This window comes from Molossus molossus, unplaced genomic scaffold, assembly GCF_014108415.1.
Source record: "Molossus molossus isolate mMolMol1 unplaced genomic scaffold, mMolMol1.p scaffold_m16_p_23, whole genome shotgun sequence".
Taxonomy (NCBI): Eukaryota; Metazoa; Chordata; class Mammalia; order Chiroptera; family Molossidae; genus Molossus; species Molossus molossus.
This window is the reverse complement of record NW_023425359.1, coordinates 14426293-14443201: the sequence shown is the minus strand read 5'-3', so window position 1 is coordinate 14443201 and position 16909 is coordinate 14426293. Positions and strand designations below refer to the sequence as shown.

The 16909-nt window shown below is 46.5% G+C and overlaps 1 protein-coding gene and 1 long non-coding RNA gene across 5 annotated transcripts in view; one reads left to right on the top strand and one right to left on the bottom strand.

Moving 5' to 3' along the window:
* Positions 1–16909, top strand: part of EPHX1 (epoxide hydrolase 1) — a 34742-nt gene that overhangs the window by 10092 nt on the left and 7741 nt on the right. For 2 of the 4 annotated variants that reach the window (XM_036277481.1, XM_036277479.1), the window contains exons 2-3: positions 12144–12331; positions 14089–14269. In XM_036277481.1, coding sequence (XP_036133374.1) covers positions 12149–12331; positions 14089–14269 — 364 coding nt within the window. In that variant the 5' untranslated portion in view covers positions 12144–12148. Of the gene's footprint in view, positions 1–9975; positions 10085–10881; positions 10971–12143; positions 12332–14088; positions 14270–16909 lie in introns of those variants that run through there. The other 2 variants (XM_036277480.1, XM_036277478.1) reach the window with 2 other exon arrangements.
* Positions 8180–9818, bottom strand: LOC118640566. Its single transcript, XR_004961417.1, has 3 exons — positions 9673–9818; positions 8603–8756; positions 8180–8222 (listed from the first exon to the last, which is right to left on the bottom strand). It is a non-coding gene; the product is annotated as an uncharacterized LOC118640566 (long non-coding RNA).

The window sequence follows — 16909 nt, the reverse complement described above, 5'->3', positions numbered from 1 at the left end:
AAATAATAGTGGCTTAAACACTATAGAAGTTTACTTTTCTGTCATCCAAAAAAAGTTCGGGAGTCAATAGTCCAGGACTGGCCTGGTGGCTCCATGGTGAATCCAAACTCCTCTGTCTTTCTCCATCATCATTCTAGCCCTGACTTCCATTCTCAAGATCACTTCGTGGTCCAAAATGGCTACCAGAGACCAGCCATCATGTCTACGTCCCAGAAAGCATGATGAAGAAGGGGAAGGGCAAAAGGTGGCTGCTTCCCAACTGAGTCAGTGTTCTTCACACAGTCTTCCACACACATGTGGATTATGCACTGGACAACCTTAGGGGAGGCCATTGCCAACTTAAAAAAAAAAAAAAAAAAGTGTAGGCTGCAATAAAGAATAAAAAGTGTTTATTTGAGCCCTGGCCGGTTTGGTTCAGTGGTTAGAGCATCAGCCTGCGGTCCAGAGAGACCCGGGTTCGGTTCCTGCTAAGGGCGCGTACCTCGGTTGCAGTTTGTCCCCGGCCCTGGTTGGGTCGTGCGGGTGGCAGTTGATGTGTCCCTTTCACGTCGATGTTTCTCTCTCTCTCTCTCTCTTTCTCTCTCTCCCTCTCACTCTATCTGAACAAAAAATAGAAAAATGTCCTTGGGTGAGGATGACAAAAGAAAGTGTTTATTTGAGCAAAGGAGGAACTATAATCCAGGGTACAGATTCATGTAGCAACCTAAATTGTGCTCCAATGAAAGGGTTCATAAAAAGCAAAAACATAAGAACTATTCTCATTTCGGTCCCCCATGTAAATGAGGGTTAGGGGCCAGCTCAGCTCCAGTTGGTTAGGCCCATTATGTAAATAGAGGATGGTTGTCATAATGGATTTGTTGCTTTCAAGGCAAAGAATGCAGATGGTCTGGTGACCATGATGAGGAGGAGGCACAGTTCTTATATGTCCATGTAGCAATCACAAATCCAAAATTTTTGTTGTTCAGCCTCGAGCTGAGTTTAGCAATAGGTCAGCACTTAACAACAGTTCCATGAACTGAGACGTGAGACATGCGTAGGTCCCATTTCCTCCGTGACCTCCTGACTCCACTCTAAGTGACTCTCTTAGCAATGCTTATTCCATTTTATTTTCTCCATTATCACCATTCACATCATCAACATCATGGATTTATATTTTTATTTACAACTCATTTCTAGCAGATGGCAATGAGGTGTCTTGTAACAAAAGCAGAATATTGGGTTAATTTTCGGACAGTACTTTGAGGAGTGGCTGTTTTTGATAATTCACATAAAGATAACATCTGGGCTCTGCCTCAAATACACTTAGAGCTTTTTGTCATCACCTAATCACTTTGTCATACTGAGCTGTAGGGAAGGCCAAGAAATGTAGTGTTTAGCTGGGCTTCTCCAACTAAAAAATTCCATCGCCAAGACAGAAAGGAGGAATGTAGCTGGCAGTCTGCCATGCTGTCTCAACCTGATGGCAGGTTTGCGGGAGTGGCCAGCTCAGGAAGGGCAGCCGGGGTAGTCTGTCGAGTTTTGTGTAACCTGCTGTCCAGGTCACCTTTTCCTCACTCAACAAGAAAATGCTTACATTCCCCAAGTATGTTTACTTACTTTCCTTACTCCTCTTGGCATGCAATTTACAGATTATTTGAATTTTGAATACAATTTCTAAGTTAAAACTCCTGGGTCAGCTCCATCGTGATGAAGTAGTAACTTATAAAAGAGATAAGATAGGGATTCCTTTCAACCAATATAGAAATAAATGAAACAGCTGCACTCCACAAAGCTCATCATTGTCAACTCTTACATGGATGTAGATTCTTGTGGTTCTTAACCTACACCATGCAGGTTACCTACACTTTCGTGCCTTTGCACATGCTCTCTTTTCTCCCTGGATTTGTCCCCATCCCACCATTTTTTTCTGCCTGGTAAACTCCTATTTGATTTTAAAAAACCCTCCTCTTTGAAACGTTTGTGGCCAACTTAACTGCTCCTACTTTTGCACATTTCTCTTCCATCTGTGTACAGTCATGAGCCACTTAACAACGGAGATACATTCAGAGAAATTAGTTATTAGGCGATTTCGTCGTGTGTGAACATCAGAGTACTCTTACACAAACCTAAATGATATAGCCTACTATGCACCTAGGCTCTATGGTATATCTAGCCTATTGCTCCTAGCCTATCAGCATGTGACTGCACAAGACTACACAAGACTAAATAAAGCACGCAAAAATGATGCAATCAGGAGATGCAGTAAACATGAGATGAGAAGATGAGCTACATGAGGCTGCTGCTGTCATAACAGCACAGTTTTACAGTAAACATTTTTTTAATAAGTAGAGTACACTCTATAATAATGATTTAAAAAGTATAGTATAGTAAATACATAAACTAGTAACATCGTCATGTATTATCATTATCAAATATTATGTACCGTACATAATTCTATGTGCTGTATGTTTATACTTCAGGCAGGGCAGCAGGATTGTTCCCACCAGCACCACCACTGACATGTGAGTCATGCATTGCGACATGAAGACATTAGGCAATAGGAACTTTTCAGCTCCGTTATAATCTTAGGGACTCACTGTGGTCTGTCATTGACCAAAATGTCATTACGCGTCACATGATTGTACATATATTGTATCAATCACTAGAAGGGTATTATTTGTTCATCTGTTTGTTCTAGGACAGCATGACCTCCTGCAGGTAAAGGGCTGTATCTTATTCCCATGACAGCAAGGAACTTGGATCATAGTCACACTCAGTATTTGCTGAACCAGCCTCTGACCTAAAACCAAATTTATACTTAGTTTGCTAAGGCACAGTTCTAAATCTCTTATTTACTTAAAAAAAAAAAAGACTCCTTGATACTTTACAGACCCAACTCAAATTACAGAAAAAAAGAGTTCGCTTGAGCTTTCACTATCAATCTTTTTCTTTTCTTTTTTTTTTTATCTTCACCCGAGGACATTTTTTTGATATTTTGTTCAGATAGAGTGGGAGGGAGAGAGAGAGAAACATCGATGTGAAGGGACACATCGAGTTGTTGCCACCCACACGACCCAACCAGGGCCGGGGACAAACTGCAACCGAGGTACGTGCCCCTAGCGGGAACCGAACCTGGGTCTCTCCAGACCGCAGGCCAATGATCTAACTGCTGAGCCAAACCGGCCAGGGCTCAATCTTAAAATGAATTGTATGTTTTAAAACTTGTATTTTTGCTCCAAGCCTAACAGAAATATTATGTTCAATTGTGAAACTTACGTGCCTTTTAACAGTGCCAGAGAATAAAAAGAACTTTATTTGGCCTCCTATATTTAAAATGTTCCTTTGTGAGTCAGACCCAGAAAGACAAACGTAAACTAATAAATTGCTTCACTTGTATCATTTGTCACTTTCATCTAGTTTACATTTTGTTGGTCTTTTGAGGGTCATGGTCATCACACTGCTCAACTAGCTTCTTCAACTTGAATGCGTTCCTGATTTTTTTCCATGTTTCATAAATGCTTGCCCAGAACTTGACCTGTAGATAATCTCACTTCTTACCTGAATAGTCAATTATTGCTCATCACGTTTCCCTCTAAGCTCAGCCTTAATGACCACACAACTAAATGACCACTGCCCTTCAGTTAGTGCGTTTAAAAAAAAAAAAAAGCTGTTTTACTACAAAATCTACGTTTCCCTTACTAGGTAAGCTAATTGTTTTTTAAAGAAAGGGAACTATGGCTACAAGAAAAAAATGCTTTCATTCAGAAAGGCTTCCCTTCCCCACCACCCACCCCCTCAGCAAAGTATTTTGTCACTATCCTGAAAAGTGCACTAAAAAAACAAAACAACAATCTAATCGGATAAAACGTATTTCTGGAACTTTTGGGATGGGTCAATTACGCTCTAATTTCAGGTGCCAGCCTAACAAAGTGGGCACCCTCATTTTGTATCGTATTACTTCTGAATTTGTCATAGTGCCTTGTAAATGGTGATACTGTATTTCGAAGTGATTCGAATATTTTCTGCATCAGCAGGAGCTGACCACATGAAGGAGATAAATATACCTCTCCTTGGAAGCGTGGAGACTTAGAAAACAGAATTCTATCCCCCATTGCTGAGAATATAATTTTTCTGGGCAGATAGCAAAGAAGAGCTGGGCCTACCCCTAGGGGCATGTCTGGCAAAAGGCTGATAGCCAAAGGTGTACACAGCCTGTACTGCCCTTCACCCTCCCAAGTCAGTTCTTCAAGAGGACACACAGGAAGGCTGGCAGACCACAGGTGTCCATGCCATGCACTTTCTTACTTCCAGCCTATTAATGCATCTACATTGTGACGGGTCTCCAGGACATGGGCTACATAATCTAATAGGACCAGAGTCCCTCTGGAGTCTGTTCCAGCAGAGAGATCCCGCACAGCAATAAGGGATTTGGTGGAGCACCTGCTTGGACCAGGCAATCTTCATAAACAGTCTGTGAGGTTGGCATTATTATCCCTGTTTTACAGACAAGGGCATAGATGCTCAGCAATTTGGTGACTTGTCCAGAACCCCTCAAGTAGTAAATAATAGAGGTGGGATTTGAAATACTTGAACAAAGAAGCAAGAAGTCGAAAGCTCCCTTATTGTAAACTCCAAGGTGGTCCAGTTCTTAAAGTCAAAGATGGTCAGACTCGCTGTCTGGGAGTGGGCGGGAGGGGGCGGTGTCCCATGGAATAGGAGGGTTCTACAGGTAAGCCAGGCTGGCTCCTCAAATGGTAACACCCAGGCAGGCCGCCATGCTTCCCCAAACTGACAAGGTATTTGCTTAACACTTGATGTATGGTGGAAAGGGAGATAGATAATATGTTCCCAGAGGACCCAATGGTTACCGTCTGCCTATGGTTGACTTCTGAATCATTGTAGGTCTCATTGAATCAAGGGTCAGAGCCCAGGTGGGGTGCCATAGTTGAGGGCAGCATATAGGTGGTGGGGAGGCCTACTGACCATGGCCACCCCAGGCTCATAACAGAGCATCCCTATGGTGACTGCTCAGTACACCCCTGAGCTGTGTCAATGCACATGCCCAAGTCTTGCTCTTCAGGTCTCTCTTTTCTAGGCTGCATACAGACCTATCTATCCCCTTTCCGCACATTGTAATCACAGGGAGGCTTTAAAATAGATGAGTGCTTGGGCCCCAGCCCCTCCCACCAAAGGAAAACACCATTCTGACGTCTCTCATCATAGATTAGCTTTGCTTGTCTTTGTCCTGTATTTAAGGGAATCATATGGTATGTGCTCTTTGGCTCAGCACTGTTTGTGGGATCATCCACATCCTCAGGTGTGGTTATAGATTATTCATTCTTGTTTTATGGTATTCTGTTGTGTGGACATACCACACTCTGTGGTGGATGGCCATTTGGGTTGCTTCTAGTTTTTGGTTCCTAGGAATAGTGCTGCAATGAACATTCTAGTTTGTGACTTTGGGTAAACATATGAACACATTTTGGTTGGATCTAGACCTAAGAGTGAATTGCTGAGTCACGGAGTTTGTATATGTCCAGTTTTAGTAGATTCTGCCAAACAGTTTTACAGAATGATTGTATGAGAGTCTCCCATTACATTTTTTTTTTTTAATCCTTACCCGAGGACGTTTTTTTCCTCGATATTTTGTTCAGATAGAGTGTGAGGAAGGGAGGGAGGGAGAGAGAGAGAGAGAGAAACATTGATGTGAAAGGGACACATCGAGTGGTTGCCACCCACATGACCCGACCAGGGCCGGGGACAAACTGCAAACAAGGTACATGCCCTTAGCAGGAACTGAACCCGGGTGTCTCCGGACTGTAGACCGATGCTCTAACTGCTGAGCCAAACCGGCCAGGGCTCCCATTACATTTTGATTTATCCTAGTTTCTCTCTAGGACTATTGCCCAGATTCCGAGATCCTCCACATACTCCCTGCCACCTGAAAGATAAGTGTCTTACTTGAGACTTCCAGCGGCAGGGCCGAGGCCCACCAGCCTCCCAGCTTCATGTGTGTTCTTCACTGACACTGAGCACCTCTGCTTGCAGAGTACTGAGCTTGGGGCAAGGAGGAGACAGAAGACATAGAAGGCTGCAATCCTACTGGAGAAGAAGGATGGGAAAGACACTGACAGGGAAGGGGACTTGGAAGGCACAGCAGCACTTCTTCTGGCTGTGGGCTGATGGAGGCCGAGAGAGCAGTGGGAAGACACTCAGGCCCAGGCTAGCCAATAAGCCCTGCTGACCTTGAGCCGGGTCACTTGATCTCCCTAATCCTCAGCCCACTGTCTTCGTCATGATGGGCTTGGCTATTACAGCATTAGTTCTGTGATTTATGGGCCATCTTTGATAAACCAGGCATGATGGGGATTTAGAGCTGAAAAGGACATAATCCCTGCCTTCTAGAAGCACACAGTCTCATCATACATAGAAATCCTCCTCACTGATCCAAGATGGAGGCGGAGTAGGTGGAAGTTACCCTCATCTCCTCCCAGAACCAAAACAAAATTATAGAACAATCCACTTGAATAACCAGAGGAACTAGCTTAACAGAAGTCTTATGACCAAGGATTTACGAAAGAAGATACATCGAAACTGGCAGGAAGGGTGGAGACAAGAAGAGGCTTGCCCCACACGTGCGGCAGTGGAGAATCTGGACAGAGATCTCGCTGCAAAGGTCCCACTGGGGCACCAGTGCTGGGAAGAGGAACTGTGAAAATGAGCAGGGATTTCATCCACCAAGGAGAGAGAGGCGTCTGCTAGAAACCCAGGTGCCCTCCTAAAGGGCCAGCTCACAAAATCACATTCTCAGGTACTCACTCTGGGCTCCAGTGGAGGGGACGGAGGCTCAGCCACCACTGTCCCTGTGTTGAGTCCCTCTCCCACACCACCCAAAGATGTCATCTTTCCTGGATTGAGCATGGAATTGCCCTGACCAGGAATCAAACTGGCAACCTCCTGGTGCATGGGTCAACGCTCAACCACTGAGTCACACCAGTCAGGCAAAGAGAGACTCTTAAAAGCATCAAGAGAGAGACAGTTACCTACAAGGGAGCTCCCATAAGATTGTCAGCTGATTTCTCAAGATAAATATTTCAGGCCAGAAAAAATTAGCATGAAACATTCAAAGTGATGAAAAGCAAGGACCTACTACCAAGACTACTTTACCCAGCAAGGCTAGTTTTTTTAAATTGAAGGAGAAATAAAGAACTTCCCATACAAGAAAAAGCTAAAGGAGTTTGTTCCCACCAAACCAGTATTACAAGAAATGTTAAAGGATCTGAAAGAAAAGGAGAAGGAGGAAGAGGAGGAGAAAAAGAAAAAGGAAGAGGAGGGGGGAGGAGGAGGAAAAAAAGAAGGAAGAAAGAAGAAAGAAGGAGGAGGAGAAGAAGAAACAGAGGAACATAGTTAAAAGAATAAAATGGCAATAAACACATACCTATCGATAATCACTTTAAATATAAGTGGATTAAGTGCTCCAATCAAAAGACACAGGGTAGCTGAATGGATAAGAAAACAAGACTCATATATATGCTGTCTATAAGAGACCCACCTCAGAAAGACAGACACACACAGAATGAAAGTAAAAAGATGGAAAAAGATATTTCACACAAATGGAAATTTTAAAAAGCTGGGTAGCAATACTTATATCAGACAAAATAGACTTTAAAACAAAGGCTATAATAAGAGAAAAAGAATGACATAACATAATGATAAAGGAATCAATCCAACGAAAGGATATAACCCTTGTAAACACTTATACTCAACACAGGAGCACCTAAATATATAAAGCAAATATTGAGGACATAAAGGGAGAGATTGACAGTAATACAGTCATAATAGGAGACTTTAACACCCCATTGATATCAATAGATCAATCTTCCAGACAGAATACCAACAAGGAAACAGTGCTTTAAATGACACACTAAACCAAATGAATTTAATTGACATTTTCAGGGCATTTCACCCCAAAGCAGCAGAATATACATTCTTTTCAAGTATGTCAATAGACATATGAAAAGATGCTCACTATCACTAATTATTAGAGAAATGTAAATTAAAACCACAATGGGTTCTGGCTGACCCATTTGGCTCAGTGGTTGCAGTGTAGGCTGGCAGACCAGAGAGTCCCAAGTTCGGATCCCATTGGGGACACATACCTCAGTTGCAGTTTGTCTCTGGCCCCGGTTGGGGTGTGTGGGTGGCAGCCAGTCGATGTGTCTCTCTCACATCAACGTTTCTCTCTAAAAAACAAAAAAACCCACAATAGAATATTACCTAACACTTGTCAGAGTGCCTACCATCAATAAATCCATAAACAATAAGTGTTGGCAAGGGTGTGGAGAAAATGGAACTCTCATGCACTGTTGGTGCAAATACAGGATGGGTGCAGCCACTATGGAAAACAGTATGGATTGTCCTCAAAAGATTAAAATGGAACTGCTTTATGACCCAGTGATTCCATTTCTGGGTATATATCCAAAGACACCATGGCTGCAGAGTCCATGAGTCCACCCTTCCCTAGAGGATCATAACCAGGATGGCAATTTGGGTATCCAACCTTGTGCATGGGACCAACTCACCAATCTGCGGGCAGAGAGAGGCTCTGTGGTTCTTTGCTCACCTGTTACCTTGGAGATGGCGTTTTCTCTTGGCCTTTCTTCTTGATCCTGTAAAAGAGCCAGAGTTCCTTCTACCTTGGGCCCAAGTGTTCATTCAACAACTGTTGGCCAGCTCCCTGCATCTGCCTGAACTGGACTTGGTGCTCACTGGTATACCTTGGGGAGCAAGACAGATGGACAGTCTTCTTAGAGTTTACAATGCAGTCTAGAACAGGGGTTCTCTAACTGTGGTCCCCAGATTAGCAGCAGCAGCATCACCTGTGAACTTGTTAGAACTGCTAACTCTCCATCCCTACCCCAGAGCCCTTGAATCAGGAACTTGGCTTAACAAGCTCCCCAGGTGATTCTAACATTCTAAAGTTGAATCACCGATCTATAGCATTGGGTTCTCAATGAGGGCAGCTCCCACCCCCCTCACCCCTTGAGAACATTTGGCAGTGTCTGGAGACATGTTTGGTTGTCACAACTGGGGAAGGGGGGTACTGTTGGCTTCTAGTAGGTAGAGGCCAGGGATGCTGTTAAACACCCTACAATGCACAGGACAGCCCTCACGGCAAAGAATTAACTGGTCCAAAGTATCAGTTGTGCTGTGGTTGAGAAACCCTGCCCTACAGGAGGTACAATAGAAGGCAGAAAGTGCTGTGACTCTTTTCTCCTTTTGTTCTGATTGTGTTGCAGTCTGGGAGAGGTACTTCCCCCCAGGTCCGCCTTAGTTTCCCCAGCTATGAAGTGAAGGGGTTGGGCTCAAGGATGCTGAGTTTCTTTCCAGCTTGGGTGCTCTTTGGCTCCAACCAAGCGACTGGTCTGACCCCTGGAAGTTGGGCCGATGCAGCCTCTTCTTCTTAGGTGCCAAGTGGCAGGGAGGGGCCGTGGAGAAAGGAGGGCTCTGTCACCCGACTAGTGCTACCGCCTCCCCAAGCCAGGCGGCTGCTATCAGAGTCCAGCTGGCCTTGGGTTTCCTGGTGAACAGTCCCTTCTCTCCACGGTGGGAGATGTTTGCTTCCACCGGCCCAACCCCAAGGAGCCCACGCGGGGGAGGGAAGAAAGCCACCAGCTGGCCCCGCACACTCACCTGCTTTGTGCAGGGAGCTGGGCAGGCAGAGCAGCTCCTTCTCCTGAGCCTCAAACCTGCACTTCTCATCCTCTAGCAGCAGCCCTGGCAGGGACTTCCGGAGGCCTGAAGGCAGCAGCCACAAAGCCCGAGACCCTCCACCCCCGGTGGTGGGCGGTTCGGTTCTCACTTCCAGCCCGGGAGCTCAGGGGCGCGGTTAAACAGAGTGACCGAGCTCTGATTGGTCGAGCTCCCAGGCCCCGCCTCTTCTCGCTGCCCCGTCACCTCCCATTGAACTTCTGCTCCAATGGGACAGGAAGAGCAGGGTCTTGCTTGTTCTTTCTCTCTTCCCCCTGAAGCTGTGCAGGCCTAGGAGCAACGCTGGGGCAGACGGCCGAGGCTCCCGGACCGCCGTGGCCCGCCTGGCTCTGAGGTTTGAGGCTCAAAACAGATGCGGAGGGGAGACAGGAAGGGCGGGGAGGGGGGGGACGGGCAGCGTGCTTAGTGACAGGGAATGAATGCTTTGGCTACAAATTCTAATCCTCCCAATTGCAGTGTGATTTGGGACAAAACCTTGTCTGCCCTGATTGTCGCCTTAAATACATGAAAAGCAAAGTCAATGTTGATGAATGTTAGCGCCTTATTGGATGGGTTTGCATGGCCCGTGGCTTGTCACATCCCTTGAAAACCCACTGGCAGAGTCAACGCCTGTTACAGAGGGTTAACCTAGAACACCTTACTTCGTGTGCACGTAATACCCGCTATTAACTAACGGGGATGCCCTGGCCGGGTGGCTCCGTTGGTTGGAGGGTGATCCTGTACACCAAAAGTTGTGGGTTCAATCCCTGGTCGGACGTGCACGGGAGGCAACTGTTTCTCTCTCCCTCCCTCCCATTCTCTTTCTCTAAAATATCAATAAAAACGTATCCTCGGGTGAGGATTAAAAATGTCAATAAATAGCTAGTGGTTACCGCGTGCCAAATTAGCATGCTGTGGTAACGGCCTGTGTGTGGGGACTATTTCTGAGGCCTCATGTTTCTCTGAAGGGGGACTTCTCAGAAGCTTCTCTCCACCCTGTGACTCCATCAGGACACACTAGGGTGGGTTTCCTAGTGGGTACCCCCCTGCCTCAGTTTTGGTTTCTGGGACAGTCAGGTGGCTGTGCTGAGGCCCCAACTGAGACCCAACGCTTTCTCCTTCCATCGGTCCTAACTTCGCCATGTCCTGCAGAACCTCCTTGGCTCTGGCATGGGGACCGTGTCCATGCACATCTTTCTGAACATGAACCTCTGCCGGTTACTTCCCTGGAGCTGTGGAAGGTGAGGGGCTAGAAGATAACAAGGATGGCCAGTCTTCCTAGTATTGGGGTGCAGGAACTAAGTAAGCTCTTCTTTCTTCCCTTCTGAGAACAAAGACTGGAGTCAGGCAAACGGGATTAAAACCACTTACATGAAATATAATAGGCAAATCTATAAACAGAAACTAGATTAGTGATTGCTTAGGGCCTGGCTGGGGGCATTAAGGGGTGGTGATAGTTAAGAGACAGGGTCCCTCTTGCTGTGGTGAAAATGTTATGAAATTGTGGTATGGTTGCACAAATCTGTGAGTAGACTAAAAATCATTGGGTTGTACACTTTAAATGGGTGAATTATATAATGTGTAGATTGTATCTCAATAAAGCTGTTAAAAACCAGCTGAGCCCTGGCTGATTTGGTTCAGCGGTTAGAGCATTGGCCCGCAGACCGGAGAGTCCCAGGTTCGGTTCCCACTAAGGGCACGAACCTCGGTTGCAATTTGTCCGCAGCCCTGTTGGGGTCGTGTGGGTGGCGACCAGTCAATGTGTCTCTCTCATATTGATGTTTCTCTCTCCCTCTTCCTCCCTCTATCCCTCCCACTCTATCTGAAGATAAATGCAAAAATGCACTCGGGTGAGGATAAAAAAAGAAAAAATAATTTAAAAAAACAACTGAGATGTGTGGCCATGTTTGGGCTACCTGACACTCCCTCCCACCCACGGGATTGAACTTTACCTTCCAGCACTTCAGACCTCGCCCTTGCCCCTTACCCACATCCCAAGGAAGGACCCTCTGAGAGAGACACAGCAAGGGGCTGAGCCCACCACGCAGAAGTCACTGCTCTTCCCACGGAGGAGGGAGTCACAGGGTAGAGAAGCTACTGGAACAGAAGCCCCACAGAGAAACATGAGGCCTCAGAAATGCACCCCCCACACCCAGGGGTATGTAGGAGCCAACTTGGGTTCCTATTTTCCCAAATTGATGAAAAATTTCATAGCTCAGAAGGATTATAGGTGATTTTTGTTGCTTTTTTCTGTTGTTTTCCAATTTTTCTATACTATGCTTATATTATTTTTTAGGTCAAGAGTACATAAAATTAAGGGTTAGGTGGGAGAGGTTAGGAGTATGGCATCTCCAGCCAGGGCTCAGGGCCTGCCTAGGTGTTCCCTGTGGCTAATGGACTGTCCCCCTCTGCAGGAGTCATGTGGCTGGAAATTCTCCTTGCCTCGGTGGTGGGCTTCGTCATCTACTGGTTCGTCTCCCGGGACAAGGAGGAAACATTGCCATTTGAAGAAGGGTGGTGGGGGCCTGGGGCGAGGCCCACAGCCCCAGAGGATGAGAGCATTCACCCTTTCAAGGTGGAAACATCGGACGAGGAGATCAATGTAAGCCCCTCTTTCCAGGCAGGGCTGAGCAGAGGGAAGGCAGGAAGCCCCTTCTGTGGTTTCCCTGAGACTGGGGTCAGGCCGTAGGCTGGGATGGGGGAGAGGCTTGAGAAATGGTCCCTCCTTGGGAGTGCCCAGGTGGGAGAGGGGGTGCTAGCTGGACCCAGCGGTCTCGCTTCCTTTGTGCCCCATCTGCAACTGGGGGAATGAGCTTGTAGGAGGAAGCCAGCAGGTTGTCATGTCCTGGGTGGAGATCCTGAGTGCAGAGCAGACTGTGGTAACATAAAATGCTGGAGCACAGAGAACCTGCTGCAGGGCCAGCAATGGTTAAGCACCTACTGTGTGCCAGCCAGTCCTGAGTAATCCTACATGGTGAGGTCTATTGTTCTCAGCTCAGAGAGGTGAAGCAATTCATCCAAGGTGACGGAGATCATACGTAGGATTTGGCCTCAGATTTGTCCAGCTCTAAAGCCTGTGTCCTTCTCTGCACAGGGCTGGAGTCAGGAAGGATGTGACCAGTGGGGTGGGCTGATCTGAGAGGCAGGCCCGAGCGGCTCCAGGAGGGTGGGTGGGACCTGGCATGTCCTCACCCATTCTTGCTTTCCTTCTGTGGGTACCTGAGTGCCTACTGTGTGCAGGCACTATGCTGAGTGCTTGAAAGACTGAGAGATTCTCCCCTCACATGCTCATAGTTCAGTAGTTGGGAAAAGAAACACGCACAGAGTTAACTAAAAGATTAAAAGGGATAAATGCCACAAGACGTGCCGAGAAAAACGTCACGCAGGTTCTGAGATAGAAAGGAGTGTTGAAAAGCAGAAACTGGGCTGCCTCCCTGAGAAAGCAGGTGCAACTCCCAGTAGGACTTGATATTTAGGACAGAAGCTGAGCCCTGAGGATAACTCCTTTAGTTGGGTCTTAGACTCAGAGCCTAAGAATTCCAAAATCTGTTTGGGGGTGACTCACATGCTTGGGGGGACACTCTGGGAAGGCTCCATGAGCTGACTTGAACTTCTCCCAGCCTGGCCTGGTCTCTTGGTCTGATGCACACCCATTAGACTTGCACCCTCTCTCCTGGTCTGTCATTTTTATCCCAACTGAATTATAATGTGTTCTTTAGTGCTATATATCAGAGTTGGCAAACCACACTTCATGTGCAACCCACCTGCCACCTGTTTTTATATAGCCCCCATGCTAAGAATAGTTCTTGTATCTTTAAATAATTGAAAAAAAAATCAAAAGAAGAACATTTTGTGACCTGTGAAAAGGATATGGCATTCAGGTTCAGGGTCCATAAATAAATTTTTACTGGAGCACAGCCACACCATTCATCCACATACGTCCGTGGCTGCTTCCACACTGCGAGGACAGGGTGGGGCAGCTGCAGCTTGGAAAACCTAAAATATTGGCCATCTGGCCCTTTACCAAAAGCTTTGCCAGCTCCTGTACATAGAAGTCTAGATTCACTACAGATGTGTATTGTTCATACATTTAAAAACTGAAGATGAGAAACAATCCTGAAGTCAAAGGTAAAGAACGTGGGCTTTGCGAACAGCCACTGTTTGGGAAACACAGAGGTTTGTTCTGCGTTAAACCTGACGCCCAGTCTCAGGACCAGGGGCCCCCTCACCCTCTGCAGCTTCGCGTCTGCAGAGCGCAGTGTCTGCTGGCTACAGGGTTGGCTCTGTCTTCCGAAAGAACTTTCTCCGTGCTCTGCCTCACCCACCCCTCTCTCCTTGGGGTCCTGCGTTTTGCTCTAGGATTTACACCGAAGGATTGAGAAGGTTCGTTTAACCCCACCGTTGGAGGACAGCCGCTTCCACTATGGTTTCAACTCCAACTATCTGAAGAAAATCCTCTCCTACTGGCAGACTGAATTTGACTGGAGGAAGCAGGTGGAGGTTCTCAACAGGTACCCTCACTTCAAGACTAAGATTGAAGGTACGTTTCCAAAACACCAGCTGGAGAGGGACTGTCATGGGAATAGCATTCTTAGACACTGGACATGACTTAGACAAAGCCGGGGAGACCTGGAATCCAGTTATTGGTCACTGAGATGTATTTAAAAGGTATAACCTCACAGGATACAAGAAGAATGCGAAATCCTGATAAATGCAACAGTTTGAGCCCAGATTCACATGCTCTCTGCTGCCCAGCCCCCACAGTGCTGTCCTGGCTGTCTCCCATCCCTGGGCCCAGCCAACCTTCAATGCATCTCTCTCAACCCCAGCCTGGGGTTGGTCCAAGAAGGCCTCCTTCTTCACCTCTATATGCTGCTGTCCTCCTCCCTCATGTTTGGGCCTTCAAAGTCCTCCCAGCCCCTACACTGACCCCGTGCTCTGGGCTGCTCAAGGCTCAACCTCTGACCCCCACCCCGATGTTCTGTCATCGTCCCCACTGGCCTCATCATTCATCCTCCTGGGTCTGTGGGGACCTTCTGGCTCTAGCCCCTGTTCTAGGCCTCCCACCACTGATCAGTCTCTACAGAGGCCTGTGGGGATGCCCAGCCCATCACTTCAGAGAGATGGAGCAATTGCCTAAGTCACAGGGATGTGGAGGTTCTGGACCAGGACTAGCTCTCCAGACCCCCAGCCTGTCCCAGCTCAACCCTAGGCCGTGACCTCATCCCACCCCCTCCCTTCACCACACCCCAGGCCCAGCACTGCCTCTGAACCCAACTTGGCTCCTAACACAGCAGCCTGGGCAGGGAGCATCCTGAGGGCCCCACAGACCCAGAGAGAAACCAAGAGAACATGTCCTCCTCAAAGAGCAAATTATGAGGGATGTGTTGTTAGCATTTTTCTTCATTTTGAAAATGTAAAGATTTAAAATTCAAAAAGTGCAGAAGGATACACAGTGACAAGAAGTCTCTTTCTGGGCCCTTTCCCCAGGGCTCAGCTCCCACCCTAGGGAGGGCCCGTGTGCACGCAAGCATGTATGGATATATGGGGTTTTTTTATTTATACCCAAATTATAATGTGATAAAACTTGACTTAAAAATAACCTCACATCATGCACTGTGCTCCAAAGGCGGTAAGATTACCTACTAAAAAAACTGTAGAATGGGAGTATATTTAGCATCATAGAAGGATGCCCAGGATATATTGTAAAGTGAAAGAAAAAAAAAAATAATAAGGTTCCAAAATAGAATGCTGTAGGGTCCTATTTTTGCTAAAAGGAAGTTATGTTCTCAGCATTTTGGAAAAGTCTGAACTGTCACAGCCAAGGGGAGCCTAAGGAGGCATGACAGCTAAATGTCACGTGTCCCGGGCGGGATCCTGGAACAGAAAAAGGACATTAGGTAAAAACTAGGAAATCTGAGTGATATTCCATTGCACATATATGCCAATAGTAGCCTTAAAAGGGAAGGAAATCCCGCAATATGCGACAACATGGGTGAACCTTGAGGACATCGCGCTAAGCGAAGTAAGCCAGTCACCGAAGGACAAATACTGTATGACTCCACTTCTATGAAGTATCCGAAGTGTGTCGGGTTCATAGAAGCAGAGAGAATAGTGGTTGCCAGGAGCTGGGAGGGGGGGGAGGGGCAGTAGAGGTGGAGTTAATAGATATAAAGTTTCAGTTATGCAAGGTGAATACTTCCAGAGATCGCAACACTGAGCCTATAGATAACAATATTACACACTGAATAGTCTGTGAAGAGGGTCGGTCTTATGTCAAATGTTATTAATACCATCATATTTAAAAAAGAAAAACTTGTAAGTATGGACTTCAGTTATCCATGTATCAGCACTGGTTCTTTCATTGTAACAAATGTATGGTCCCAACATCAGACGTTAGTAGTAGGAAAATGAACAGGAGGATGTGGGAACTTCCTGTGTTACCTTTACTATTTTTCTAGACATCAAAAATTGTTCCAAATTTTCAAATGTATTTTAAAAAGAGTTTTGACAGACAACACAATTTTCTCTTCGGAAAGTGGGATTACATGTGATTTTTTTTCACCTTTTGCTTGCTCTGTTTTCCGTTTTCTACCATAAATATGTATTATTGGTATCAGGAATTAACAATAGACCAGAACATCAGCTACACTGGGCTGTCAACTCCAGCCCTCATGGTGGGGGTTCCAGGTCTGACAGCAGCCTTGGCCTTGTTTGCAATGACCCCCTAGGTGCTCTCCAGGCCCCTCACTTGGGAAGGGGCTACCCTGTCTCTAGAGAAGCCTGGAATCCATCCACCTGCCCTGGCTAGGATGGTGTTCCAAGTGTCCATCACTCTTAAAAAAAAAAATGTCTCGCCCTGGCCGGTTTGGCTCAGCGGTTAGAGCGTCGGCCTGCGGTCCTGAGAGACCCGGGTTCGGTTCCCGCTAGGGGCACGTGCCTCGGTTGCAGTTTGTCCCCGGCCCTGGTCGGTTGTGCGGGTGGCAGCCACTCGGTGTGTCCCTTCACATCGATGTTTCTCTCTCTCTGTTCCTCTCTCTCCCTCCCACTCTACCTGAACAAAAAGTGGAAAAATGTCCTCGGGTGAGGATTAAAAAAAAAAAAAAAAAAAAAAAAAAAAATGTTTAAAAAAAAAAAAAAAAAATGTCTCCACTCACCGAAAAAAATTTATGCATTTAAT